This window comes from Phalangium opilio, unplaced genomic scaffold (assembly GCF_054372755.1).
Source record: "Phalangium opilio isolate 3A_F unplaced genomic scaffold, DU_Popi_V2 ptg000055l_1, whole genome shotgun sequence".
Lineage (NCBI taxonomy): Eukaryota > Metazoa > Arthropoda > Arachnida > Opiliones > Phalangiidae > Phalangium > Phalangium opilio.
Window position 1 is genome coordinate 599,003 of NW_028324174.1, and position 27,228 is coordinate 626,230.

The following is a 27,228-nucleotide window of genomic DNA, read 5'->3' on the forward strand; positions in this document are numbered from 1 at the left end:
TGGAAAATCTCCAAAACTAGCTAGAAGCCATCGAGCATGGAAAATAACCAGGATTACGAGGGAATCTATATTCCAACGTTACAGATACTTTTCATTATAGTAGGGTATAAAGGGAATCGATGGCTATTCACTCATTAGGGGAGGGAATAGAGGGGCTTTTCACTCATTAGGGGAGGGAATAGAGGGGCTATTCACTCATTAGGGGAGGGAATCGAGGGGCTATTCACTCCCTAAGTTCGATTAGGGAGGGAATCGAGCGGCTATTCATCATTTCTTTTTCAAACCCTGTACATTTCAGTGTTACCAATCTATTTCTATATATTTCAGTAATAGGTCACCCGGTGTATAGGAACATTCAGAGTGATCAGCCCCTTTTGTAAAACCAAGAGTAATGTTACGACCTGAGTTCCAGAGAACAAAATATTAGCGGCACACGCAATCTCGAGCGCAATTATAGCGCGAGAAATGATAAATGTATCGGGACAGAGCATGTAAGTATTTTGTAAGCTGGAAGTCAGGGCCTAACAAGACTCGTGAGAGGCGTGTGCTGCGTTGAAATTATCAGTGAAATGTAAATCAATTTTGATTTTTCAAACTATTCGAAGATATTTCGAGAATGTTTAACTATGCAAATTGGTCTTATAATTAGTACAAGAATTACCTATTCACCCTTCCTTTAGGTTTTATTTATTTATTTATTTATTTTTGTAATCCTACCGTGTACTCATAGTACGAGTCTATATTAGAGTTGCATGCAAAAGCCAATTTGGCGACAATAGACTAATGGCACCCCATGTTATTTCCCCATAGAGCTTAATACAGTCGAAGGCAGAGGACTGCCATTACCCTATCCGGGAATGTTGGATGAATAAAAAACTGAGACCATGGCACTACATTAGAATTCTATCCTTGAACGTTCAGAGATATTATACGCGTGGTTTATTTATCGGTCCTATTCGTATGTATTGTTCAAGCCCTCAACTTTCATTTTAACATAAGCGTATGAAACCAACTAGTCTGTTTTACATAATTATTATTATACACATGCATGTGCTCACTAAGTTAGTAAAAAACATACTACTCACCATATTCTATGGTTTATATAGAACTGCCTCTAAATCATTTATCTCGATCTAAACAGTGAAATACGATTAATTAATTAAAAAATAGGTTTTTAAAATTACTATGAACTCGATCTACTTACCATGGACTAACAGAACGACGATGATCTTATAAGTATTTTCGTTGGAAACCAGAGAATTTTTCAAAAAAATTAAGGACAGCGGACGTACATGCACGCAATTCCACTGTTCAATGGCGTCTGATTGAAAAATTATCTTTGGATTTTGGAGAGCATCGCGCGCGTGAAAAATAAGGAAGCTGTTCAAAGAAAGTCCCTAAAATCCCTTCAACTGACCCCTTCGGAAGTTGGGAATGGGAGCTATCAAACGGGTTTCAAGGTTTCAAAGACCAACCCTTCAGCGTTCAAGAACAGTAGAGTTTTTCCAAGAAGAGAGGCTTAAGTAAACATTCTTCGAACTTTAGTACTACAATAAGTTTATAAGATAGCTCTATAAGTGTGCCTGTGGTTATAAACTTATAGTAAGGCAGGGAGCCGACCTTGTCCTATTGAATCGTCCTCGAGGTGCTGATCACTCTCGTATTCCATGTACACCGATTACGCGTTACCATTTTAGCACTGTCAAAGGCGGGACTTTTAAGATTACGCGTAATATCTTTAGTGTAGGTTGTACACCGATCACGATGAGTGAATGGCCCCTCGATTGTCCTCTGCTTGTTGTCCCTCTCTTCTCTCCGACAAATACGTTAGTAGCAAAACCCTAGTTTCTGCTTTGAAGGAGTTACCACAGGTGGTGCCATTTTTCCCCAAGGATGGAAAGACTACGATGGCGCGCTTCGCCCTGTGGGAGGTCATTGTGTTGTAGCCCTGTATTCGTCCAAAGAATTCAAGGGCAACATTTTAAAGGAATGTGTGTTACAATGCCGAGTGAGATGGTTAAACATACTGAGATTAAATTGAAAACATCATTTAAACTAGTCACTAAACACGACTTCCAACCGATCTGCATGTTTGTTTAATATGGTTTTTGAAATAAATTTTTTTTGGAGGTTTAACTGAAAATTTTCTGTTTCCAAATATTCTTTTCTCATTATTCTTACGTTAGATTTTTTTAAATTCTGTGTTCAGTAACACATGAATATGACTAACGAAATCAGTTGCAACCTTTAAAACGTGTCAAAACTTGTTTTTAGGTGCGCTCAATCAAAACACGTCAACTTTGTTTCTAACAATACTCAACTTCTTAGGAAAAAGATTTGAGACAAATTGTTAGAATAAATATTTTTAGGAAAATCTAAAGTCTCTTAAAAAAAATTGCATCTCCTTTCTTAGAAATGATAGGTTCATTAGATAAAACTTTCTTCGAAAAATTGTGCAGGTCTCCCCTTTTATCAAGTTTGCAGCCTCGCATGATAAAATCAGATAAAATTTTTATTCAGTGTACGTTGATTAAATCATGTTAAACTGATTAAATTCGATACCACACCCCCTGGATAAAGACAAGTGAACTAACCCTCGCTAAACAGGAGGGTGTAAGGTTGGTGGTTACATCTCCCTGGTTACATTACTTTTGTGTTTCCAAAACAAGTTAAGCAACTGCACCTGCGTGACGAAGTTGTTTTGGGACGATTTGTTCTCTATAAGTTGTATTCACTAACGGTATAGGTAGGTAAAAGGTTTTCTTGTTGGCTAAATTTCTTGCCTTGGGACACCACCTAACGGATAGTTTCACAAGCAAAACAATCATATTTATCTTCGTTAATTAAACTTGGATTTTGATTGATTGTAAAGAAATAAAAAACCCAAGCTTGCATATTTTTCATCCCTAAAGAAAATTAAAACGATAATCCAAAATAATAATATCCTATCATATAGCCAGTGCTACCTCATCTACAATAGGCATAATAATTACCAAGGTATTAAGTTTATATTTCAATCACGAGTGTAGAATATAATTTAAAACACTTAAATGGTCACTGACGCAAATCAGATAAAGTTAAATTATAATGCACGTTAACATTTCCCTACCCTATCGTTCGTCTAAAAATGTTGACCGAAACCTTAAATGGTTTAATTAAAACCGGATTTTTAGAACAGTTACCAAGCAATACTCTATAAACCCATAAAGGTTTAAAAAGAAAAATATCGAAAAACATAACATTTGGATTTACATTTTACAGAAATCTTCAGTAATATTTACCAACCTTCCTAAAATTTTAAGTAATATTTAGAACATTTTTAGCGAAAAATACAGAACGTGTAAAGTTTTTACTAAAACTGCAAAAACAGTTTTCTTAAAAAAGGAAAAAATGTAAATTTAAAAAATGGAAATTTTGTTTTTCTGGTTTATATACCGTTACTGTAAAATTTTCAGAAGTTATTTGATAAAATACAGTTTTACCCGTGAAACTTACAGAAGTGCTATAGGTTTCATTAAAACGCAAGAATCTGTTTTTCAAATTACTGAAAATACTGTAAAATTTAAAAAAACATAATTTCTGTAATTGCTCCTTGTTAAAACTACAGTAAATTCTCTCAGTGCAGATAGTCGTTTTTCTACATCCTCCGCCCAAAAATGGTACATTTTAAAATTATCTAGTTTCTAAAGGGTATATCAGGGGAAGTGGCCTTTTGATGAGATTTCCATTTACATTGCGAATGGTACAAGATCTGACGATTCCATCCCGGCCGTGGTGTAGTTCGCTAATTCGACTTAGTTTCCAAAGATGACGAGGGAGTTTAAATTCCTTCAATATTACAACATCTCCGACTTGAATTTCGGCTTAATTTTGCTTCCTTCTCTCGATTCTCTGGGCAGTGCGTAGTTCTAGGAGGTAATCGTCGCGCCACCGGATCCAAAAACGATTTACCAGGGACTGTCGATATTTCCACCTTTTAGTCAGGTTGTCTCGATTAGAAAGGGTTTCTTTAATGTCGAACTTCTTGTTTGGCAAACTATCAAGACGTTTACCAATCAAGAAATGGGATGGATTGAGTGGAGTGATGTCGTCTTGATCACTGGAGACATAGGTTATTTGTCGGGAGTTTATTACCGATTCGACCTCTGTAATCACCGTCTCCATTTCTTCGTAGGACAATAACGATCGGCCAAGAATCTTCTTTAGACAGTTCTTCATGGTTCTGACCATTCGCTCCTACATCCCTTCCCACCATGGGGCACGATCGACGATAAACTTCCACTTCACTCCTTTCTCTCCGAAATAGGTCTTAAGATCGTCCGTCACAACCGATTTCCACAATTTTGACAACTCTTGATCGGCCTTTTTGAAAGTCTTGGCGTTGTCTGAGAGAAACAAGAAACAGACTCCACGTCGGGCAATGAATCTTCTCAGGGCCATCAGAAAATTCTCCGTGCTTTGACTTGACACCATTTCCAAGTGTATAGCTCGTGTGGTTGCACAGGAAAACAGTGTTATATAGCCCTTGCTTTGAACATATGTCTTGTGCGTCATGTCATAAGACTTTAACATGACTGGTCCGGCAAAGTCGACGCCGGTGTTCTCGAAAGGAGTGTTCCTGTTTATACGTTCTGTTGGTAACGGTGCCGTTTCGGGTTCAATTGGTTTAGACCTTTCTCTCTTGCAGACATTGCAATTAAGTAGTATCTTCTTGACCGTTTGTCTTGCCCGAGGGATCCAGAAGCGGTTACGAAGACTAGCCATCGTGGCAGAAACCTTCATGTGCATAACTCCTTGATGGAATTTCATGATGACCAATTTAGTGAACGCGTGAGCTGCCGGAAGAATTATCGGGTGTCTGTCATTAAATGATAATTCAGCAAACTGGAGTCTTCCTCCCAATCTCAGTATGCCATCTTTGTCCAGAAACGGTTTAAGATCCGAAATAGGAGACTGTTGAGGTACAGAAGTCTTGCTACTCAAGGAATCGATCTCTTCGGAAAATGATTCACTCTGTGCCAACCTTATCCAGTACTTTTCGCTCCTTTCAAGCTCTTCAGATGTTAATGGGCCTGTAGTTTTCTCTTGCGGATGTCTGGAGTTACTGATATATCTCCAAACCCATGCGATGGCGCGGATTGGCCGGTCATATTTGCTGTAGTTGGACATGTCCAATAGAGACGAACAACTTTGAATAAAGGTGTTGAAAACGTGGATTGCATCATCCGATCTCTTCTCTGGTTTTATATCCTCTTCTTCATCAGGTAAGAGTCTAGTAGTCGCTTGTTTAGGCCAGAGATCTTCCGGTTCTCTTAGGAACGATGGTCCCTCCCACCAGAGCTGGCTGTGAATTAAATCATGCATCGTAATTCCTCTCGTCAAAAGATCGGCCGGATTGATCTTCCCAGAAATGTGATTCCACAGCTTTGGGTCGTAGGTCTCTTGATTTGTCTCGTTCGGTTGCTAATGAATGGTTTCCATAACTTGGTAACTCCTTGTATCCAAGATAAGACGATGGTTGAATCAGTCCAAAAGTGCAGAGAGGGTTTTTCGCTAATGAAATACTTCTGAATGGTTGACATTAACTTCGTCCCTACAATTGCTCCTATAAGTTCCAATCGTGGGATGGTGAGTTTTTTCAACGGCGCCACTCGACTCTTTGATGATACCAAGGTTGTGGTTATCTGGTCATCTGGTTTAATAATGCGAATGTAAATAGCTGCGCCGTACGCTCGTTCGCTAGCATCCGTGAAGCAATGGAGTTCGATCTTGACAGAAATCCCATCCATCCCATAGGATCGAGGAATTTCCAATGAGTGTAAACTTGACAGCTCTAGACACCAAACTTCCCATCGAACCTTCAGATCTTCGGGTAAAATGTCTTCCCAATGCTTGGTTCTTTGCCACAATTCCTGGAACAGGCATTTGATCCTTATCGTAAATGGGCTTAGAAAACCCACTGGATCGAAGATTCTGGAGGATGCTTGTAAAATGTATCTCTTCGTATCCTTTCTCTGACAAAGGAACTCCAATAAGGTTGAGACGTCGAATCGAAATACGTCGCGACTAGGCTGCCAAGCGATACCAAGGACCCTCAAAGATATGTCCTCTTGTTATAGATTTTTCGTTCCTTCTTCTGGGGTTCCATTTAACATCTTCGTGAGCCATTCGGAATTTGATTGAAATTTCCGAAAATTAAATCCCGCCTCTTTCAAAGTTGCCTTGGTTTCATTCGCGATACTGAAAGCTTCCTGTTCGTCATTGGCTCCTCCAAGTACATCATCGACGTACAATGAATTCTTCAGAAGTTCGTTTGCTCTGGCGAATGTCTCTTTACACTTCTCCATGTGAAAACCAATGGTTTGAGCTAGAAGATAAGGGCTAGCATTGATTCCAAATAGGACTCTCGACATCCGAAGTACAATAATTTCTACTTCACTTGGGTGAAGATGACCATTTTTCACCCAGAGGAACCTCGTGACGTCTCGATCCTCGTTATTTAGTCCCACCTGGAGGAAAGCCTTTTCTACATCTGCGGTGAACACAACGGTGTGCTTCCGGAATTTAAGAAGGAGGCCCAATAAGTCTACGTTGAGACTAGGTCCAGAGTGTAAGCAATCGTTGAGTGAGGGCGAATCGATGGAATGGAACGAGGCATCAAATACCACTCGAACTTTGGTCTTTGAAATTTCCGTCTTGATAACCTCTCTATGTGGAAGGTAGAAAGTCTTTCCCGGTGTCTCGTACTGTGGAGCTTTTTCGGCAATTCCGGCGGCCGGATGCAATTCAAATACTTCGCTGTATTTGGCGAACAGTATCGGGTCTTTGCGAAACCTCTTCAGTAAATGTTGAAATCTTCGAAACGCAACGTTATAGTTATTATTCTTTAAATATACTTCCTTCTTCCAAGGCAATCCGACTGAATAACGTTGCCCGTTGAAGGTGACCTTCGATTCGAAATCCCTCCTCAAGGACTCGTAGATATCGGCTTTCTCGTTGTATTTGTCGACGATTCCCAATGATTCCAAATCCCAGAATGCCTTTAGATTTTTGGAAATTAATTATTCCTCATCTTCAGTTTCACAGATGGTGGTTGAATAAACTAAGACATTATAAACGGTGTTTTCTTCACTCCTTATAGTTATTGCGCCAGTTGATTCAAGTAACGCCCAACCAAGACAAGTGTCCATGATCAATAATGATGGGTTAATACGTTCCATTTTTCCCCTAACTATCTTGCAGTAAAAACCCGCGCCTACAAGAAGTGATATCTCTTGAGTGGCCTTCTCAGCTGTCGGCGGTGTATCAGCCAGTGGTAAATCTTTGATTCTTGCGAAATCAATTATGTCTTGACCAGGGACATTCTGCATGGAGCCAGATATCTTCGGTGCTTCCAAAGCCTCCATACTTATTGTTTCGGAATTATGGAAATTTCCAAGTTCGAATTGGACTCGTCGGCGTTCAACTCTGTGTACTTCAGCTCCAAAGGTTTGTATATTCAGCTTTTCATTTCCGATGCATGGTACACCCAATTTCTTCGAAACTTCCTCCAGCAGAAAAGTTCGATGACTGCCAGAATCTAGCAGTACTCGTACAATGACCTCCTTCCCCTTGTAGACTACTCTTGCCCATGCCGTCTGGAGATATATGACTTTAGCTATACTATTTTCACAGATAGCAGACATCGTGTTGGCGTTTGTTTCCGGTTCTGAATTCTCATTCACAGCAACGTCCGAAAAAAGCTTTCCGCACAGAACTTGATTGTGTCGTTCCCCGCAGCTTGGGCAAGTACTTCCCTTGGTACGACAGAAACGAGCCTTGTGTCCTCTCTTCAGGCAGCGAAAACATCTTGACGAGTTCTTTAAAACATCTTTTCGCTGTGAAACTGTCAACGATTTGCAAGACTCTAATGAATGGGCTTCGCGGCAAAATAAGCATGTTGCGACTCCTTGATCACCCATCTGTTGTACTGAGGTACTGAAGCTTGACGTAGAGGGTAGCATATTCTTCTTGAGATGATTGAAATCCCTTGATGCCGTAGGTTTCATCCGATCATAGCGTCCCTCGGGTACGGGAAATAGTTTCCTTGGTTCCTCGACTGGGCGAGACTTCTTTAACTTCCTCATCTGTTCTAGGCTCTCTACTTCTTCTTGGAGAAAACTCATGAGAACACATATCTTAAGGGTCTCCTTCTTCCTTGTAGATTGAGCATATCGGAGGACAATATCATCTGGTAAGCGTTCGGTGACAAGTGGTATAATAAAGTTTCCATAGGCTTCATTATCCATTTCGAGAAACTCCAGACTCTTTACGCTGACGTTCAACAAATCGAAAAATCTTCGCAATCCTTTTCGTCCGACGATCTAGCTACCGGTTCCAGGGATCTGATATTCTGCGTATGTACTCGAATTTGATCTTCACGATTACCAAATCTCTCCTGCAATAGGTCGACGGCGGCTTAATAATTTTCACTGGCAAACTGCAGGCCAGTTATGGTCATTAAAGCAGTTTCACTGAGGTAGCTCTTCAAGTCGCTGAATTTGTCCCCATCCGTTATACTTTGATTTTCATGGATTGTACTTGAATATTGTAGCCAGAACTCCTGCCACTTGGATTCATCATCTCCAGAAAACTTATCCATAGTTATCCTTGGGAACTTGACTGGCTGAGACGATGACGGAGACGGCGATGGAAAAGCCGTGCTCCCTCGACATAATTGAAGCAATTCTTGACACATAGCTTTAGCATTAACAATCTTGTCTTGCCATGCTTCCGCTTCCAGTATTTCCGTCTCATAGTCGTCTTCATTCGTGATAAGGTCTTCTATTTGCGTATTTACCTCCTTTAGCTTTCCATCTTTGTCTTCTAACTGGAGTGTGAACTCTGTTAATTCAGGTCTCGTAGGCATCGTTGTAAGCCTGATCTTGTTGATTAGTTTCGTGACAAGTTCTCTCAACGTCGATCGCTTCTTTGATAGCTTCGTTAAGGGATCCATATTCGTTGACTGGAACCAAGTAGATATCGTGATAATTATCCGATGTTCCCAAAAAACTAACAGTTTATCTTATAATTTAATTCTTCCCGGGTTTCGGCAACATAAAACGTAATAGACGATAATTCTATCTACGACTGAAGTTAATCTAAAGGATAGGATTGAAAATAATAACGAACTTCCTAAAACTATACAAGTTTTATTTATCAACGATAGAATCGCGCGTTACATTATTGCCAGGTTTTAAAATGGAAAAAACGAAAAGACTCCTATCTCTAAAAGGTATCTCGTATATATACATTGTTACTTTCCGAAAAAAAGCATATCTTAAAAAATAGGTGAGTAAGAAAAAAATAATATTATCTACGGTTTTTATGTCCTTCCAACAGATAGTCGTTTTTCTACAGTAAGTAATGATTTGAAACCTAGGATTAGCGGATGATTATATATTTTTACAATGTAGAGAAAACTATTCAATGCCTTAAGCCTCGTTAGACAAAACAAAGCGAAAAATGTTGGTCTAGTATTTCGATATTGAGTCGTATACTAGTCTTTCCCCCGACTTGGAGAGGTAATATTTTGGTTTTCCCAACTTGTTCATAAAGTAAGTTTTATTATATAAGGAACATTGATCCAATTTGAAATATTTGTCAGTTTATACGCTCTTTCCAACAAATATAAAAAATTAGTTATTTCTTTTACAAGGCGGTTTGAAGTATTTGTCAGGTTATTAATTTTTTCTGGATCACAGTAACTATGCTTGGCCAACAAATGTTTCTTGGGAACCAGTCGGTATTATAAGCAATGACATTTTATGACAATGATCATTTATCAAGTAAAGACCATTAAACAAGACTACCAATATGGTTCGAAATATTCGATGAAATTTATTAAAAATAAATTTGAAATTGGTCCAAAATCAGATTTACTAATATATTCCAAAGTGCCTGCTCCTTTTAATTCGGTGATGTAATTTTATCTGTGAACATATGGTATGAACAAGTTGAAAAATGTTTGCTCTCAATCTAAAAATAATTAACAACAAGTTGGGAAACCAAAATAAACCTCTCCGAGCCGAGACGAATTTACTTTCCAAACACAGGTCCGCAAGCCAATGAGCCAAACCGGAAATACATAGTTCTAATCGGCGAGATATTGCCATGATCATTTGGTTTAAAGCGTTTAATAATTTCCTGGTATCCTCAATAATTCTAATGAGGACCTACTATCTATCACTTAAATGTGTATTTAACTTTCGGCTCACTCTGAACCGTTAAGACCTCCTATAAGAGGACATGCAAGGTCAATTATGGTTAAGATCTAGGTTATCTTATCTCATAGACCCAGTCGTTTCAACACGTATGTAGAGATGAAGTATTATCATCCTAATTATTTAATGAAGCTAAAAATTACGTTTACACCATATATAAATGTAGTAAAGATGAATTAAAAAGTAAACACCAAATTTTAAATGTTAATATCAAAAGATGTTCTTGGAATATTGAGATGAAACAGAGCTTTATAGCTACACAACTACTAAAAGAATCGTAATGCCGAACAATATTTAAGTATTTCCATTTAATATTCTGCAAAAAGAAAATGTTATCGTTTTGTAAGAGATCTTTTCATCCTACTCGCTTTATATTAACTTTGATATGCGTGTACTGTTTCGATTCAGATGCAATCTTCATTACTCGTTCTATATTAACTCTCACTTGTGTCAGTACGTAGAAATAAGTTTATCTTAAATAATTAATTAAATATAAATGATATTAATTATTTTAATCGCCAGTAAATAACTTTAAAAATAGTTATCTCGTTTAAAATAAAGTTGTTCCTATTATCTTTCGAAACTTCTTTAATATTGACGTTTAAAGTGAAGGGTACCCCTCCTGCCCGCTTTCTTCAAATTTTGGGGTATATATACGATTCGTTTCCATTATAATGATAGATTGGTGTAATTAGCTTTTTTAATTCGTTAACCACAACCCAACTAGGGTTAACGTCAAAATTACGCAATGGTCCAAAACCTATTGGATATAATATGAGATCAAATATAGGCAAATAATAAGTTAATTAGGGCCAATTAAATTAATTACCAGTTACAACAATCATTTCATTTTCCATCGTAATTTCGGTACAAGACACTTCATCAGAGGTTACTAATTTATTTTTTAATAAAAGTAATCAATTAGCTAAATATTAACAATTAATATGATTTACAAATGCACTAACCTTTAGGAGAATTCTTTTATTAATTTATTTCTTTATTATTAAACGATGCTTAAAGATAAGAAAAAATAAAAACACCCCCTACAGATTGGACTATTATAAAAAAAATTATATTTAAGCAAGTGTAAAATTAATTTAGAGAGAAAGTAATAAACAAATAATTGTTAAAGTTAAAATTATATAAATTTAAAATGAATATTAATATATCCTAATATTCATGGCAACAGAAACTTTTTTTTGTGAAGTTTATGAAAATTGTGAAGAAAAAAAGACGGGACAATGTGCTCCGTCACTCTCTCAAATTGATACACCGTGGATATTGACATGGTCTATGCCCTCTGGGAAGATAATTTTGAGGGTCGGCGTTAAAATTAAACTGGTTGGCTCCTTGCGGATTTCGAACGCGAACTCTTTCTCCAATGTTTCTTGGGAAATTTTCCTGTTCCGCTCTTGGTCTGCCCACAGGCCACCTTTCTCGTGCTGGAGGATTGTTTAATACTTCTTCATTTTGATGATTCGCTCTTGGTCTGCCCACAGGCCTCCTTTCTCGTGCTGGAGGATTGTTTAATACTTCTTCATTTTGATGATTCGCTCTTGGTCTGCCCACAGGCCTCCTTTCTCGTGCCGGAGGATTGTTTAATAGTTCCCTTTCCACGAATGGTTCATTTTGACGAGCTGCCCTAGCTCTACCCACAGGCCGCCTTCCTCTGCCGGAGGATTGTTTAATATTTCCCTTTCCACGAATGGTTCATTTTGACGAGCTGCCCTAGCTCTACCCACAGGCCGCCTTCCTCGTGCCGGAGGATTGTTTAATATTTCCCTTTCCACGAATAGTTCATTTTGATGAGCTGCCCTAGCTCTACCCACAGAACGCCTTCCTCGTGCTGGAGGATTGTTCAATACTTCCCTTTCCACGAATGGTTCATTTTGACGAGCTGCCCTAGCTCTACCCACAGGCCGCCTTCCTCGTGCCGGAGGATTGTTTAATATTTCCCTTTACACGAATGGTTCATTTTGATGAGCTGCCCTAGCTCTACCCACAGGCCGCCTTTCTCGTGCCGGAGGATTGTTTAATATTTCCCTTTCCACGAATGGTTCATTTTGATGAGCTGCCCTAGCTCTACCCACAGGCCGCCTTCCTCGTGCCGGAGGATTGTTTAATATTTCCCTTTCCACGAATGGTTCATTTTGATGAGCTGCCCTAGCTCTACCCACAGGCCGCCCTCCTCGTGCTGGAGGATTGTTTAATATTTCCCTTTCCACGAATGGTTCATTTTGACGAGCTGCCCTATCTCTACCCACAGGCCGCCTTCCTCGTGCCGGAGGATTGTTTAATATTTCCCTTTCCATGAATGGTTCATTTTGATGAGCTGCCCTAGCTCTACCCACAGGCCGCCTTCCTCGTGCCGGAGGATTGTTTAAAATTTCCCTTTCCACGAATGGTTCATTTTGATGAGCTGCCCTAGCTCTACCCACAAGCTGCCTTCCTCGTGCTGGAGGATTGTTTAATAGTTCCCTTTCCACGAATAGTTCATTTTGACGAGCTGCCCTAGCTCTACCCACAGGCCGCCTTCCTCGTGCCGGAGGATTGTTTAATATTTCCCTTTCCACGAATGGTTCATTTTGATGAGCTGCCCTAGCTCTACCCACAGGCCGCCTTCCTCGTGCTGGAGGATTGTTCAATACTTCCCTTTCCACGAATGGTTCATTGTCCTCTTCTCCTGGGTCAGGGTCTTCAAGTAGGTCGTCTCTTTGACGGTTTAAATTGTTTTCTATGTGGTCTCGTTCACCCCTCCTTAAATCACCTCCTTCGTAGTAAAAGTGTAGTGTAACTGGACAATTGTCGGATATTGAGATTAGTCTATCCATCTTGTTGGCTAGATTTTGAAATAAAGACATAGGATTTTATAGGAGAAAAAATGTGTTTTTATAGGAAAATATAGGACTAAAAATGACTGAAGCTTGTCATGAAGTGGCCAAAACTGGACAATAACAGTAAACACTGATTTAAATAGAGATTGAACTTACCTGGTAGGCTTGGTAGCAGCAACCGTAAAATGCACAGAATAGTTCTTTTACACAACAAACAAACTAGCTAAGCCTAATCCTAATTCTAAGAATGCGCTTGCTGAAATACAATATCAATTGTCAGCACGCGCAAAGCTCTAGAGCTATTAAATATTAAAATATTTTTGTTTGTTACCCTTCGGGTAAAGGTGGAGCACCCTCTTCTTGCCCAGGCGCGTTAACATGATAAACGCAAAAACTTTACACCCTGAAGCTTCGGAGCTGCAAATACTTTCTCTAGAGGCGCTTATATCTTGAGCTTTCTGAAGTCGACTCAAAACGGACGACGTAATTGTACATTCCATTCTAAAAGATCGGAAGAAAAAGAATTATAAATAAAATTATACATTATAAAAACTGAACATTGAACATACCTAAAAGATTTCACAAGCATTTTCATTTGAGTTTTGAGCATGGAAACTTCTCCATTAAGAAGTTCCACCTCTTTATCTTTTTCCCTACGTATACGCTGCATTTCAAATATGGTTTCTTCTAAACTTTCGCATAATGCCTATTAACAGACAGTTTTAATTGTTCAATTAAATATAATTGGTAAAAATAATTAGAAATAAGGGTTAATTACCCTGCTTTCTTCGAAACCATCATCAGGACCAGGTGGGTCATCCATACAAAAAAATTCCTTTACAGGATGACTATACGAAACAAATTTAAAATAAAATTAATAACTACATTAAAATAGCTCATAATTAAAATGAAAGAGTACATTTTTTTAATTATTAATATGTAATACCTTTTCATTACTTCGTCATTCATCATTAGACTATTTACAAAAGATTGAAGTCCGTTTACACGATCTTCAAGAAATGCTGTGTCAAAATTATCACCAAACCACCTTTTCGGTGGTATTGTGAATTTTAAATTAGGGAATAAAGTTTTGAGCTACGTTTCAAAAATAAAGCAAATATTTTAATTATTTATAACTTAGAAATTTAAATATTTATAGATAGTAGAAGCCTAAGTACTTTTTTATTAAATCTTGCAAAATCAGTGTAACGTCTGAAAACAAACCAACGTCTATATGTGGTGGAATGTTCCACTTGAACTTTGTATATCTTAAGAAGAAATAAATATATAAGTCGTGTACAATAATTATCAATTTTTAAGATTATTTGAAGTATTTAATGATTTATTATCTTGGTCTGTTTCTGTCTCGGTTTAAAATAAGGGTATTAATAACCGCAATTTCGCAATGAAATTAAATTATCTGCCATAATGAATCAATTGTTTCAGTTTAATTGAAAATCAGATAGAGTTAAGATGTCCTTGAAAATTCTAACACCAAGTTCCCCTAATTAGCTTGTAAAACAGCTCGAAGTCAGAAATGATTTCTCTCTTTGATACACGTACTTTTTATGGGTGTTTTAGATTAAAATTGAGGGAGAGAAAAGTTTCAAGGTAGCCTAGCATCATTCTAGGCCTAGAGTCTTAAGACATTCTTAGAAGAATAAATAACATAATTATATTTATTCATAGTAATTCTCTTGATTTTGTTTAAATCCTATTCAATTTTTCTCAAGCATGACGACAATATCAGGGACAATTTTATTGCCGAAAAGAAATTTTTTGGAAGGGAGTTACAATAAATGATTAACCCAAAAGGGAGTTCCAAAGTTAACCAGGATGACTAAAAATATCGTGGGATTCCACACAATTTAAGTGAAAAATGGGGACAAAACGTTATTTGAAAGTAAATAACTACGCAAAAATTTCTGTAGGATGCTAAACTTTTTTTTCAACCACGCCAGGGATGATCTTTTGCGTCTTTGTGGCAGATGCCAAAGCACACGTTGAACTTACGTGAAAAACACCTTCAACGTACCCCACACTTGAAAACCAAAGAGAAATACGCCTAATGCATTTAAGGGAAAGTGACAAGTTTAATTAAATTAAAGGGAGAATGAAGATGCGAAATAGTTAAATTATTTCTTTTTACACCCATTGAAATAACATTGGCGTATAACAAATCTAAATTAATTAATTTCTCAGGAATTAAATATCTGATTGATACATCATTTATACCACCGTATAGGGCAAGATGGTAGTATATTTTATCAAATTTTTATATATATAAACAGAGCCATTTTCGAGAAAAATGACTTTTTGACTTTTGTGTACGCCCATAGAAATAAAATTAGCGTATTACAAACCTAATAAAATTAATTTCTCACAAACTAAATTTCTGATAGATACGTCATTTATACCACCGTTTAGGGCATGATTTGTTGTATATTTTATCAAATTTTGATATAAATATACCGAGCCATTTTCGAGAAAAATGACTTTTTGACTTTTGTGTACGCTCATAGAAACAACATTAGCGTATAACAAAACTAAAATAATTAATTTCTCACAAACTAAATTTCTGATAGATACGTCATTTATACCACCGTTTAGGACATTATTGGTAGTATATTTTGTCAAATTTTGATAAAAAATACAACGAGCCATTTTCGAGAAAAGTGACTTTTTGACTTTTGTGTACGCCCATAGAAAAAACATTAGCGTACAACAAACCTAAAATAATTAATTTCTCACAAACTAAATTTCTTATAGATACGTCATTTATACCACCGTTTAGGGCATGATTTGCCTTCATTTCTGAAGAGTAGAGTTTAAAGAAATTGAAGCGGAGCGTAGCCAAATTATGGAAGAAGTTAGCAACTTTTAATTCAATAAAATAAATTTAAAAAAACATGGCAGTAACGGAGCTTTACAAGATTTGCCTTAATTTCTGAAGATCTAGAGGAACGTAGCGAAATAATGGAAGAAATGACCAACAGTTAATGTTTTTTTCCCAACGTTTTGTTTTAATAAAACAGTTTGGAAAAACCTGGCCGTAACGGAGAATTACAAAACTTACACACCAGGAGTCCCTCGTCCCCTACCTCTACCAACCCTCCCACACCTTTACCTACACTCCCACCAGGTCTATCTGCAAGTCCAAATCCTTTATATATACCATCCTCGCTAGGATACCTATTTCTAATTTTATTAACGGCACAAGATGGGACAACTTTCCCGTTCCCTCTTCCTAAGGGACCATTGTGCCAAGAACTAAAAGCTGCGTAAGCAGCGAAACGATAGCGTGTATTGAGTTCAGCTTCATACCGTATATCTCCCCAGCCGCATAATAATTCCATTTGGATATGGAGGGCTTCTCGATCGAGAATAAGTTTCTAAAATCGGACAGGAGGTAATGTAATACAACCAAGTCCCCTAAAATAATTTAGGTAATTAGTAAATTATCTGAATGGGTAATTTTTCTAAGTCAACTTTTGTCTAGACGCACAGCATACCCTTTCTATAGGGGTAGGCATTTCGGTACAATTCCTACATTTGCACCAACTAGGGCTTTCACCTTGATCAGGTGGCGCTAACGGACAATCAGGCGGAGATGTTCATGGAATGATTACATTGTCCAAGGCATCAATATCATCATATCATTCATTAATGATAATGGTCTTTCGGGGTTATCCTGGTCTGCCATATTTGAAATATCTTTCAACGCCTTGTTGAAAGATATTTTTGGACTCTTTTCCAAAACTCCATCAAAAGTTTCACAAAGAAAGGGATGGGCATCTTCATAATCTAGGCGCAAATTAAAGTTGTACGCCTAAATTAAACAATTGTTTTTAAATAATTACCTTTGCTGTTTGTATAATCGGCTTTGGTTTAACAACGCGCCACTCCATTGGCTTTGGGTTATTAACCACGGCAACAGTCTCCATTTTAATGATTTCACTAAGACTTTGCTACGAAACACGACTGGAGTGCGGACTGGACAGGCTATTCCAATAGAGAGAATAGAAAGGGGGCTAACAACCAATCACAGGAGAGATTGGCCGTATGTGAGAAACCACTTTACTAGCAAGAAATTATTCCTTTTTGACGCGTTTTACGTCAGCAGCTGACGTCAAAAGAAAGGGCGAAGGACTTTTTTTAAAAACATTCAACGGTCCGCCGACCGGTTTAGAGTCCCTTTAACAGCGGCCGTAGGAATTTTGCTAATAATTTTTTTAATAATGCACTATTTTCACATTTCCATTGTAAGGGCTTTGCAACATGGGGATAAATTGCATTGATGTAATTTAAGTGCATTTTTTGGAGGAAACAACTTCAGTGACCATTGAATGAACTCTTATAATCGCAAGATAGGCTATAAGAAGCCTTGATGAATATTTCAACCCTCCCTATCCTGGGACTAAATAAGGGTTGATAAAGGCGTATTTTAGGTTGGTTGAATTAGTTTATCTAAAAAATCCTGGCACTCTATTGTCTTCGGCAATCTTCACAATGTAGCCACCAATCATAGCCCTAGATAGGGTTTTAATTGTTACGAGAGAATTTTCGTCAGGGGTTAATTGCTCCATTTGAAAAAGCAAAGACTTTAAATATTCTGGTAAAACTACCCCATTAGCACAAGGCTTCCGCATAACAGTCGGTTAAAGGTCGAATAGTCGGTTTACGGTCCAGTCAGCTGTACCATGCTTATTCCGATACTTTTCCGACTCATGAAGCCGACTACTTCTTTTAGTTGGCAATGCCGACATCTATCTGACAGTTGGAACAGAGATGGTTTAAAGTAGGCTTGCCTACCGTCTAGAAAATTCCAACTTATTTTTTGCCAATTGATTACCGACTCTCTCGCGCTAGTCGTTATTGTGACGTTTAAGAAGAGTAAAATTAAAAGCAAAGTTATTCTTAGGCCGTTTAGTAACCGACATTTATCCGACCGACAGTTGGAACTGTGGTGGTTTGAAGTAGGCTTGCCTACCGTCCAAAACATGCAACCCATTTTTGCCAATTGATTACCAACTCCTTCCCGCTAGTCGGTATGGTCACGTTTTAAAAGAGTAAAATGAAACCATGCATGTCATCATCGAAGAGGGCACTACCAGTGCGAAAGCAAGTTAGCCTTTCCAGTATCTCTGACGCGGCTGGGTCGTTAGAATGTTTAAACGAGATTTTTGTGGTCGAAAATGATGAGTTATAGACTTGCTAACTTTTAATTTCATCGCTAAGGTTCTTTGTCACACTATATAAACTAGAAACGTCTTCGTTTGTCACGTAAGGTTTGAATTTTGTTATTGAATTATCAATTTATCTACCTCTTAGAGCCAGTTTTATGCATAAGCCTTTGCTTTTTAACCTAGCTTCTCATCTGCTGGGAACCACACCCATAGAAAGTGAAACCAAAACTTAAACGTTTATGTATACCTTCAGTTTCTTTGTTTGAATATAAAAGAAGCAAGTGTTTTGGGGCGCTTGGAGTTCAAAAACCTTATATATTAAGTATTTTAAAGATTTTTGGTTGTGAAAATAATACTGAATTCCGAAATAGATTTCAATTTGTTTTAATTTGAGAATTTTTATGCGGTTTCAAACATTTTAAGAGAAAAATGTGTCAAGTAATACCCTTTAGAATTAAAATTTTTCTTTTTCCTTAAAAAATCTGTAAGTGTATATTTTTCATAAAGTTTTTTGTAATTTAAGAGATAGTAACTGGCCACATCGAAGATATTAACAATGAATATTAATAAATGCTTTAATTGATGTAAATATTATGCTCGCCCTGAAAAATTTTACATTTTGTTAAAACCAATTAGCTAGGCAGCTAATATTTCCATTCGACTAGTCGTGTCATATCGCATACATTGTTTAATATTTGAAATTGTTATAATTGACCTGCATGTTACTTGAAATATTCAAAGTACAAATTCTTAAGTGTTGTTCAATGAAAATGTATTTAATAAATTTCAATACTAGGTATCAGTATCCTTTACTATAAGCGAATGAAGCCTCGAGTTAAGGCTTAATCGTGGCAAAAGCGTCGGACCCTTTGCTGACAGGCGGTTAAGTCGACTCTCAAACGTGCTGGATGAGGGTCGTATTTCATTTGTGTCGTAACAGTCGGTAAACCAGTGGGCCGTCGTCCCACCGGGCGGACACTTCGACTCTCAAACCCTTACTCTACCAGCCCTTTACCGACGATTTACCGTTCCTATACTAAAAAGCTGCGAAATCGTTGGATTGAGCGCGGCTTTAGGTAGGCATAATGACGCCGACATATAGTCGGGCAACAGTCGTTTTTATAGTAGCCTCAAAACAGTAGTAAAACCGGCGGGCCGTCGTCCCGCCGGGCGGACATTTCGACTCTCAAACCCTTACTCTACCAGCTCTTTATTGACGATTTACCGTTCCTATACTAAATAGCCGCGAAATCGTCGGATTGAGCGCGGCTTTAGGTAGGCATAATGACGGCGACATATAGTCGGCCAACAGTCGTTTTTATAGTAGCCTCAAAACAGTTGTAAAACCGGCGGGCCGTCGTCCCGCCGGGCGGACATTTCGACTCTCAAACCCTTACTCTACCAGCCCTTTATTGACGATTTACCGTTCCTATACTAAATAGCCGCGAAATCGTCGGATTGAGCGCGGCTTTAGGTAGGCATAATGACGCCGACATATAGTCGGCCAACAGTCGTTTTTATAGTAGCCTCAAAACAGTTTTAAAACCGGCGGGCCGTCGTCCCGCCGGGCGGACATTTCGACTCTCAAACCCTTACTCTACCAGCCCTTTATTGACGATTTACCGTTCCTATACTAAATAGCCGCGAAATCGTCGGATTGAGCGCGGCTTTAGGTAGGCATAATGACGCCGACATATAGTCGGCCAACAGTCGTTTTATAGTAGCCTCAAAACAGTAGGAAAACCGGCGGGCCGTCGTCCCTCCAGGCGGACATTTCGACTTTCAAACTATTACTCTCCCGACTTATTAGTGACTTTTTACCAACTCGTCGGTAACACACAAAACCGACCATGTAGGCCCTACGTCGGCAGTGCTACTAGGGTATACCTGGTTCATCTGGTTTCTTCTCATTTTCATCTCCCTGGACTAATTTGGAACTTGTTTCTGAGGCAGTGTTCATCACAATTTCTTTTGAGAACGACCCTCGACTTCAGCTTTAAGCAGTTGAAGCCTTCAGTATTCCTATTTTTAAGTGATACTTCAACGATAAAACACAGGAGCGCAATACAGTGCAACGGCAATGTCAATACTGTGAACAAGATAATCTTTAAAGTACAACCAAGACTGTTCCAGGTAAACAATCCATAGGTGACCAATCTACGTCCCTTAGAAGACGATTGAGGGCAGAGTAATCCGCTCGGGTATAGTCGTAGTCGAGACGAAAGTGTTGCCCAGCTATAGTTGAGCACTGTAAGGGAATGGAGGTGCGTATAACCAGATGATCACTACCACCAAGGGGTGGGAGATCGTTTAGTTGCGGAATAATTGCAACCAGATCAAGAGTATTGAAGCGGAGGTCCGAATACGTGTGGGAAAACGTAAATGTTGCGTTAGCGCCGAGGTAGTGAGAAGGTTATTAAATTGGACATTGAGGGGAGGCATGTTTCACGGTAGATAGGGTATCCCAGTCAATGTGCTTAAGGTTAAAATCACCGGTAATAATTAAATTCAGTTTAGAGGCGGCAATACTTTCTAAGTCGGCAAAGAGAGTTTAAGTTTGATCCCGAGGTGTGTTAGGGGGCCGACATACACAACCCTAGGTGGCCCATGTGCCGGAAGTAAACGTTTTAAGTTCAACCCAAAGGGATTCTGGGTATTGTATAGTTAAAGGGACTTCATGGCATGTATGGGAACTTTTAAAAAACATCATGATTTCACCCCCAGTACGGGTAAGACGATCCTTACGGTATAGACTAGTTAGGTAAATTGAAATTTGCATCATCTCGGGTTTCTAAAGCCCAGGTTTCACAAACGCAAATACAATCCACATCACTGGAGGCCAAGGCATTTACCTTTTCTCACAAAGCTCACATAATGTCCCTCGGCCAACGATTGACCTTTATGAATAATTACCCCTTTAGTTTTAAAAAGCATCTTTGCTCAAAATGTCATTTTGATTTTCAAAACTTGATATTTTGGTCGAAATCTTAATTGTATGACCATCTTTGTAATCGACACGGAGAAGACACAGAAAAACGTACTTTCCGCTGGATATCAATACATCGCGCTCTTGTATTTTTGGGTTGTTACAAAATAGGCATGACACCTCTGTTAATCTCATCCTTTTTTCTAGAGATTTCCAATCAATTTTATCTCGGTTTTCTAGTGGAAGATTGAAAATGTTGCTTTTAACCAAAATTTCAGAATTTTGCTCAACTTGAAATTTGGGGCATTTGGTAACGTTTCGCGACTTAGACCAAAAAAGATCTTTTAGAGCCTTAGTGTAATCGGCTCCCATTTCTTGGCTTAGTGTCGTCAAGAGGACCATCAAAAATACACTGGTGTCTTGTTGATCGTTTTGCGTAAAATCATTTTTCCAACAGTTATTCTCAATTCCAAGCCTTTACGACTGAAATTTCCATGAGAACTCTCGATGTCGTTTGTCGTGTTATGGAGGCAACGTAAAACTGGCTTTTCAACGAATGATCCATTGTAAGATTAAACCAATTCTCTTAATTCTGGCACAAATAAGAGTAGTTGCAAAACGCTATTAGAATAGCACGTTACTTGGTCATCGTTAGCTAAACCCTTCGTGGGCAACTATCCGAACTCTGTTGGGCTTTCCTTTTCTTCTTCAGTGTTTCTGCACATCTCTCTTCCTCGCCTTCTAAAGGCTTTTAGATGGTGTAGGCGCACTTCTTTTGCCACCTCTACTTTCTTTCGACTCCGTTATTTCCAAAAGAGGCAGATCTGGCCTATTTTTTTTGCGAAGCCTGTTATACTCCATAATGGCTCGTTCATCCGCCTTAATTTTAGTCGGATCGAACTGTAATAGATGGAGTCCGGCCAAGGACGTCACTCTCGATAAAGCCACATACGCCATGCCCGTTCCGAATAAATTCGGACCCAAATCCATAATGGCGCATTTTAAACTCATGCCTTGGCTTTTGTGTATCGTAATAGCGTACGCCAGGATGAGGGGAACTGGGAGCGTTTAACGTATATGTTTGCCATGAGCAAAAATTTGACGCAAATTTTCTCAACTAAAAAGTCAGTGTTAGCGTCGTCGTTATTCGGTTCGCGATCTACTCTTAGAAAAATACCAGTAACGTTTCCATGTTCGTCCTTCTTGAACCCAGTTACGAAACCCATCGTACAATTTACAACGCCTTTTTCAAAACTGATATTCCTTCTGACCATTATTCGGCAGCCAACGCAAAGAACCAACTCGCTCTCCAAACCGCCTGTTTTGGACGGTTCGTTTTCTAGCCCTTGCAGTCTCCTGAGAATGTGTTTATTCATTTTTCTGCCATAGTCAGCGAGTCTATCCTGACAAGGAATGACTTCAACTTTCTGGCCGTTTTTTCGCAGCATATCAAAGTTGAATTTTACGCACATGGCTAATTTAGGCATCAAACAAATTGGGTGAAACCCTTCATTGGACAGCTTAATGAAAAGCTCCATATCCACCTCGATGTTATTTCCTCCAGCAACCAATCTAGTTCCTAAGGTTGCAACATCAGCTTCGGAAATATTTCCAATTCTAACTCTGCTTAGAATGTCGCCGTAACTTTGGTCGTTGGCTTGTCTAACATTTTGCGTTAGTTCATCGTATTTAAAAAACTTCCAAAGATCACTTCCTCCGATGCAATTGAATCGGAAGTGATTTTGATAAACGCGGGATTTCCTTGAACCGGTGGCAATTGGAAAAAGTCTCCCAAAACAAGAATAAACACAACTCCACCAAATGGTTGGTTCATTTCCCAAAATTCGTTCAGCCTCAAGTGAACGTGAGTCAGTAAAACCGATGAGACCATAGAAATTTCATCAATAATTAACAGTTTTAAATTACCCAAAGTTTCTTTCATAATGCTTATATTCTCAGAACTCAGGGAATGGTATTCGGCGATACGCCCATGATCTACCGGCAACATTAGTAATCTGTGTAACGTTACGCCATTAACATTCAACGCTGCCAAACCCGTTGGTGCGGCAATGGCGACGCTAGCAGGATTTTAAAAAGCGTCGCCTTACGGCGTTGGCGAGAGTGTCTATAAGAAACGATTTGCCAGTGCCACCAGTTCCCGACACAAAAAGGCACTTGTTTCCAGATTTTTCTCCCTCTTGGGAGAAGTGATCCATGATGTGATCATAAATTCTCCTTTGATCCGAGTTTAGTAACGCCACATTGTCAACAACAGTCTCGAAATTCATTTCCATGGCAGCTTCCACATCAGCCATCGCGTGTTCGGTTTCGATAACAATTTCGTTCCCTTGCAGTGCATTTTCATCGTCGTCACTTTCAGCCTCCGAAATTATGGTTTCTGGCTCTTTCGCCTTTTTGGAAGCTTTCCGTTTCTTTTCAACTTATTTGGAAACCGAGAGTTTCTCGTGATATTCTCTCATATCTTTTAACACTGAAAGCGAGTTTTCGAAAGCATCCGCGTAGGTTTCAAACTCGCCCAATAGCTCATTTTCGTCGCGCCACGGTTTGAAGAGGATCAGTAGAGCGTGACAATACTTTTCTTTCTCCTCTATCCGGTCGTGAATGTAGTGCTCTACAATGTAGGGCTTAATACTCTTTCTCATGAAACCCAGATTATTTTTCAACACGATTACACTCGAATTTTTTTCAACACCCTCAGAGTGCTTCGCATAATCGTAAAACTGGCCAAATTCCCGCAAACTAAGGTTTTCCAAGCTGTCGGGACGATTCGGATACTTGTCGTCGACGAACCCTTTTTGGAAAGTGTCCTTGCTTCCGGGGTCAGTTTCCCTCAAACCGGTGAGTTACTTGTAACCTTTCTAAACCCTCGATCGGTTTTCTTTTAAGTTATTGTTAATAAATCTAGTGCTGTCGGACTTGTTGTAAAGATCTTGGGCCAGCATCATATCAAGAGCTTCATAAATTCCTATTTGCTTGCACGTCAAAGATTTCAATCTATAGGCAAATAATTTTTTGGACAAACTTTTATTCCCTAACTCGGCAAAAGTTTGGTCCATGTCAGCCCGGTCTCCCTTTGTCACGTACGCCGTGACATAGTTTGCCACTATTTCCGATTTGTCAGCGACAAATTGCAAATCCATGTTGGCTTTGGAAGCCAATAGTAGCGCGGGATTATAATCATTGATTAAAACTTCGTGCTGTTTTCTCGGCAAGTCGTACAGTCGTTGCTGCACCTTTTTCATTTGACGGTGACGAGTAACTGATCTAACGGCATTCATAGTGGCAACGTTTGTTACGTTTCGAGGGAAACCGTAACGACACACTTTCAATCAATTTTTAGAACTTTTCACCTTCTTACAACAACTGGAGGTGCATTTGTTAGTTTGGAATTTTTTTACCAGCCGGTGCAATTCCGGACTTACGGATGCGCTTGGCATCGAACACGTGACATGTTTTTGCACATAATCCAAAATAGTCTCGGTTGAAGAAGTTCCGATCTTTGGAACGTCCTTGGCCCACAATAGCATGTGGTAGTGAGGTAAACCTCAAGATTGGTATTCAACCCTCCAAAAATGATGTTCTATCATGCCAAGAACTGGATTTTGCTTACACAAGACAAAGTTGTTTAACAGCGACCGCACTTTGTTGTGAAAGTGCAAATTGACGCTAAGTGGGTCGAAATTCAACAATTCAGCCACCGTCATCGACTCTACTCCTGGAACGTCTGAATTCACTTTTCTCAAGTGATCGTGCAGTTCCACGTCATCATATTCGGCCGGATTAAAAGTCAAGAGCCAAGTTGGAGGACCAAATTCCCGTATCATCGCCAAAACGTACATAAGGACCTTGTACCAGTAGTCCTTAGTTCCTCGAATATGACCCAGGAAAGTGGCTAAATTGCTCTCAAGTTCTTTATCGCCAGATTCAACGCGACTGAGCAAGTTTTCAACCCCAATTGCCAAGGGTTTTTTAACACGAAGAACGTAGCTCAAACTGCTAGAGAACTCCTTCATTTCGCATTCTTGATAAGAATGAAACATATAGGCGTAATCTCGTCTAAAAATTGGACTTTTTTTCAAAAGACGAGATAAACGATACTCTGTTTCAGTTATTTTCCCAAATGGTCTATCATCGTGCTTGCCGTAGCGACCTTTGGGAAACAAATGAACGAAGCTCAAGTACTCCAAGTTTTTGTCCCAAGTACTAACCGGCGTGGCTTCGACGCGCTTCACTTGGTAAGTAAACCTAATTAAAATTATTAATTTTATGAACGACTTTAGAGAGAGTACTAGTCAAATAACTAATAGACACATCGTATACGATGGGGTGTGGCTAAAAGGGCTAGAAAACGACATTCTTTTTAAACAAATTAAAAAAATAATAGATCTCATGCTTCTTGAAAAACATTCACTGATTTTCTTATAACTAGCTCTTAATTTAATCAGGGGTGTAAATAATTTTGAACTGTTATTAAACATGTAGCATTTTATTTCTACATTTTAATTAATATTAAAGTATCAATTACCCAAAATTCGGGTATAATTAATTTAGTAATGGTTTATCGAACAGTAAAACTAAGAATAGCGTTATCAACCAAAGGACTTAATCAAGACGTAATCCGTGCCTTTCTTGAATGAACCTGTGGACCTCGGTAGGTTTTGAGCGCTAATATGATCTGCGGATAGAGTCAAAAAATATGTGGTGAATGTGAAATAAGTTAGAACTGTGCTACTCACTAGAAACTAGTCTATTTTAATGTGCCTTAGGATTAAGGTATACTTATAGGTAACGGGTAATGATCTTAGCACTGTTGAAGGCAACGCGTCGAGGAACGCTAATTTTCACTCATTTTGGTATTTTATTCAAGATTTGAATATGGAATTTGTTTAAGAGTAACTTAGGTATTGCTTTTAATTATTTTTGAAACATTGAACGTAACGCGTCTAGGGACTTCTCACTAAAAATTCATTGCGTATTTTAAAAGGGATTTCAAAATTTAAATTAATTCCAATTTTACAATTCCAATTTCGTACATACAAAATAAATTTGTTTCTCAAATGATGGCCATTGTACAGGTTCAGCCATGGTGGTCCGAGAGACCTAAGAAAGCTAATGGCCACGGCTACCCAATCTCTCGTTATCACGCCTTACAATTCAAAGGATGTTTCACCTCGGTAAAAACCCGAACCTTTATGGAAAGTTACCATTTTCAACTAAAGAGTTTTGTATAGAATAGTTTACACAAAAATACCCCGACGTCATCGTTGACGTCAGCCTACCTGGCTAAGATCCGAAAGGAAGGGGTAAACAAAAAAGAGGACTCGCTCCTGACCCGACGACCGAGATGGTCGAGTTTAAAAAGAAAGACTAATCTTCAAGGGGAAGCAAAAAAAATAAAATACTCTTTATGTAGGGAACGCGACGTAGCAAAGAAACTTATGGAAGCAGGAACGGCCCTGGACTCAAAAACCAGTGGTCCAGTAATGAACACCTAATAGCTAATCACCAAGCTAATTACCGCGTCTTTATGTGCGCGTACGAACATGAATCGCGCGGTTAATAACCGCGTCTTCCGCTTGTGCGATAGAATGCGCTTTATGCCGGATCCAGTACCAGGAGGCGAACGATGTCTTAATATACGTAACTTACTCTTTACAGGATTATCCTGCTTTGTTTATTTAGGTTAATGTGTCTTCGAAAGCCAGAAAAATTAATTATTTCACTTTCAATTTGTTCTCACTTGTAAACTGTATGAGATAAGTAAGATTAGTAAGAAGCGCTTCGACTCTAATTAAGTGTTATTATGTTTTATTATGATTTAAATTTTATGCAATTTCTATTAAATATGTGAATTGTAATGGTAACTTTCGCCATATTGGCTATACTTATTCGATATCCCATGATTTATATTTGAAACCAGACACCCTAGATTCAGCACCACCTCCCAATAGTATAAAGTAGGTCACCCGGACCAGAATGGATTCTACAACTAGCGTAAC

At 38.7% G+C, this 27,228-nt stretch overlaps 3 protein-coding genes across 3 annotated transcripts; all 3 read right to left on the minus strand.

The window, feature by feature from the left end:
- Window positions 1-3,672: 3,672 nt before the first annotated feature.
- LOC149668523 (uncharacterized) lies at window positions 3,673-4,218 on the minus strand. The gene is made up of 2 exons (XM_089840797.1): window positions 3,952-4,218; window positions 3,673-3,828 (listed from the first exon to the last, which is right to left on the minus strand). Exons 1-2 carry the CDS (start codon window positions 4,216-4,218, stop codon window positions 3,673-3,675), a joined length of 423 nt encoding a protein of 140 aa, XP_089696923.1.
- Window positions 4,219-4,236: 18 nt separating this feature from the next.
- LOC149668524 (uncharacterized) lies at window positions 4,237-5,364 on the minus strand. Its single transcript, XM_089840798.1, has one exon. It carries the CDS (start codon window positions 5,362-5,364, stop codon window positions 4,237-4,239), a length of 1,128 nt encoding a protein of 375 aa, XP_089696924.1.
- A 14-nt stretch (window positions 5,365-5,378) lies between these two features.
- LOC149668525 (uncharacterized) lies at window positions 5,379-8,288 on the minus strand. Its single transcript, XM_089840799.1, has 3 exons — window positions 7,110-8,288; window positions 6,222-7,040; window positions 5,379-6,071 (listed from the first exon to the last, which is right to left on the minus strand). The coding sequence occupies exons 1-3, from the start codon at window positions 8,286-8,288 to the stop codon at window positions 5,379-5,381; spliced, it is 2,691 nt and encodes an 896-aa protein (XP_089696925.1).
- Window positions 8,289-27,228: the final 18,940 nt, after the last annotated feature.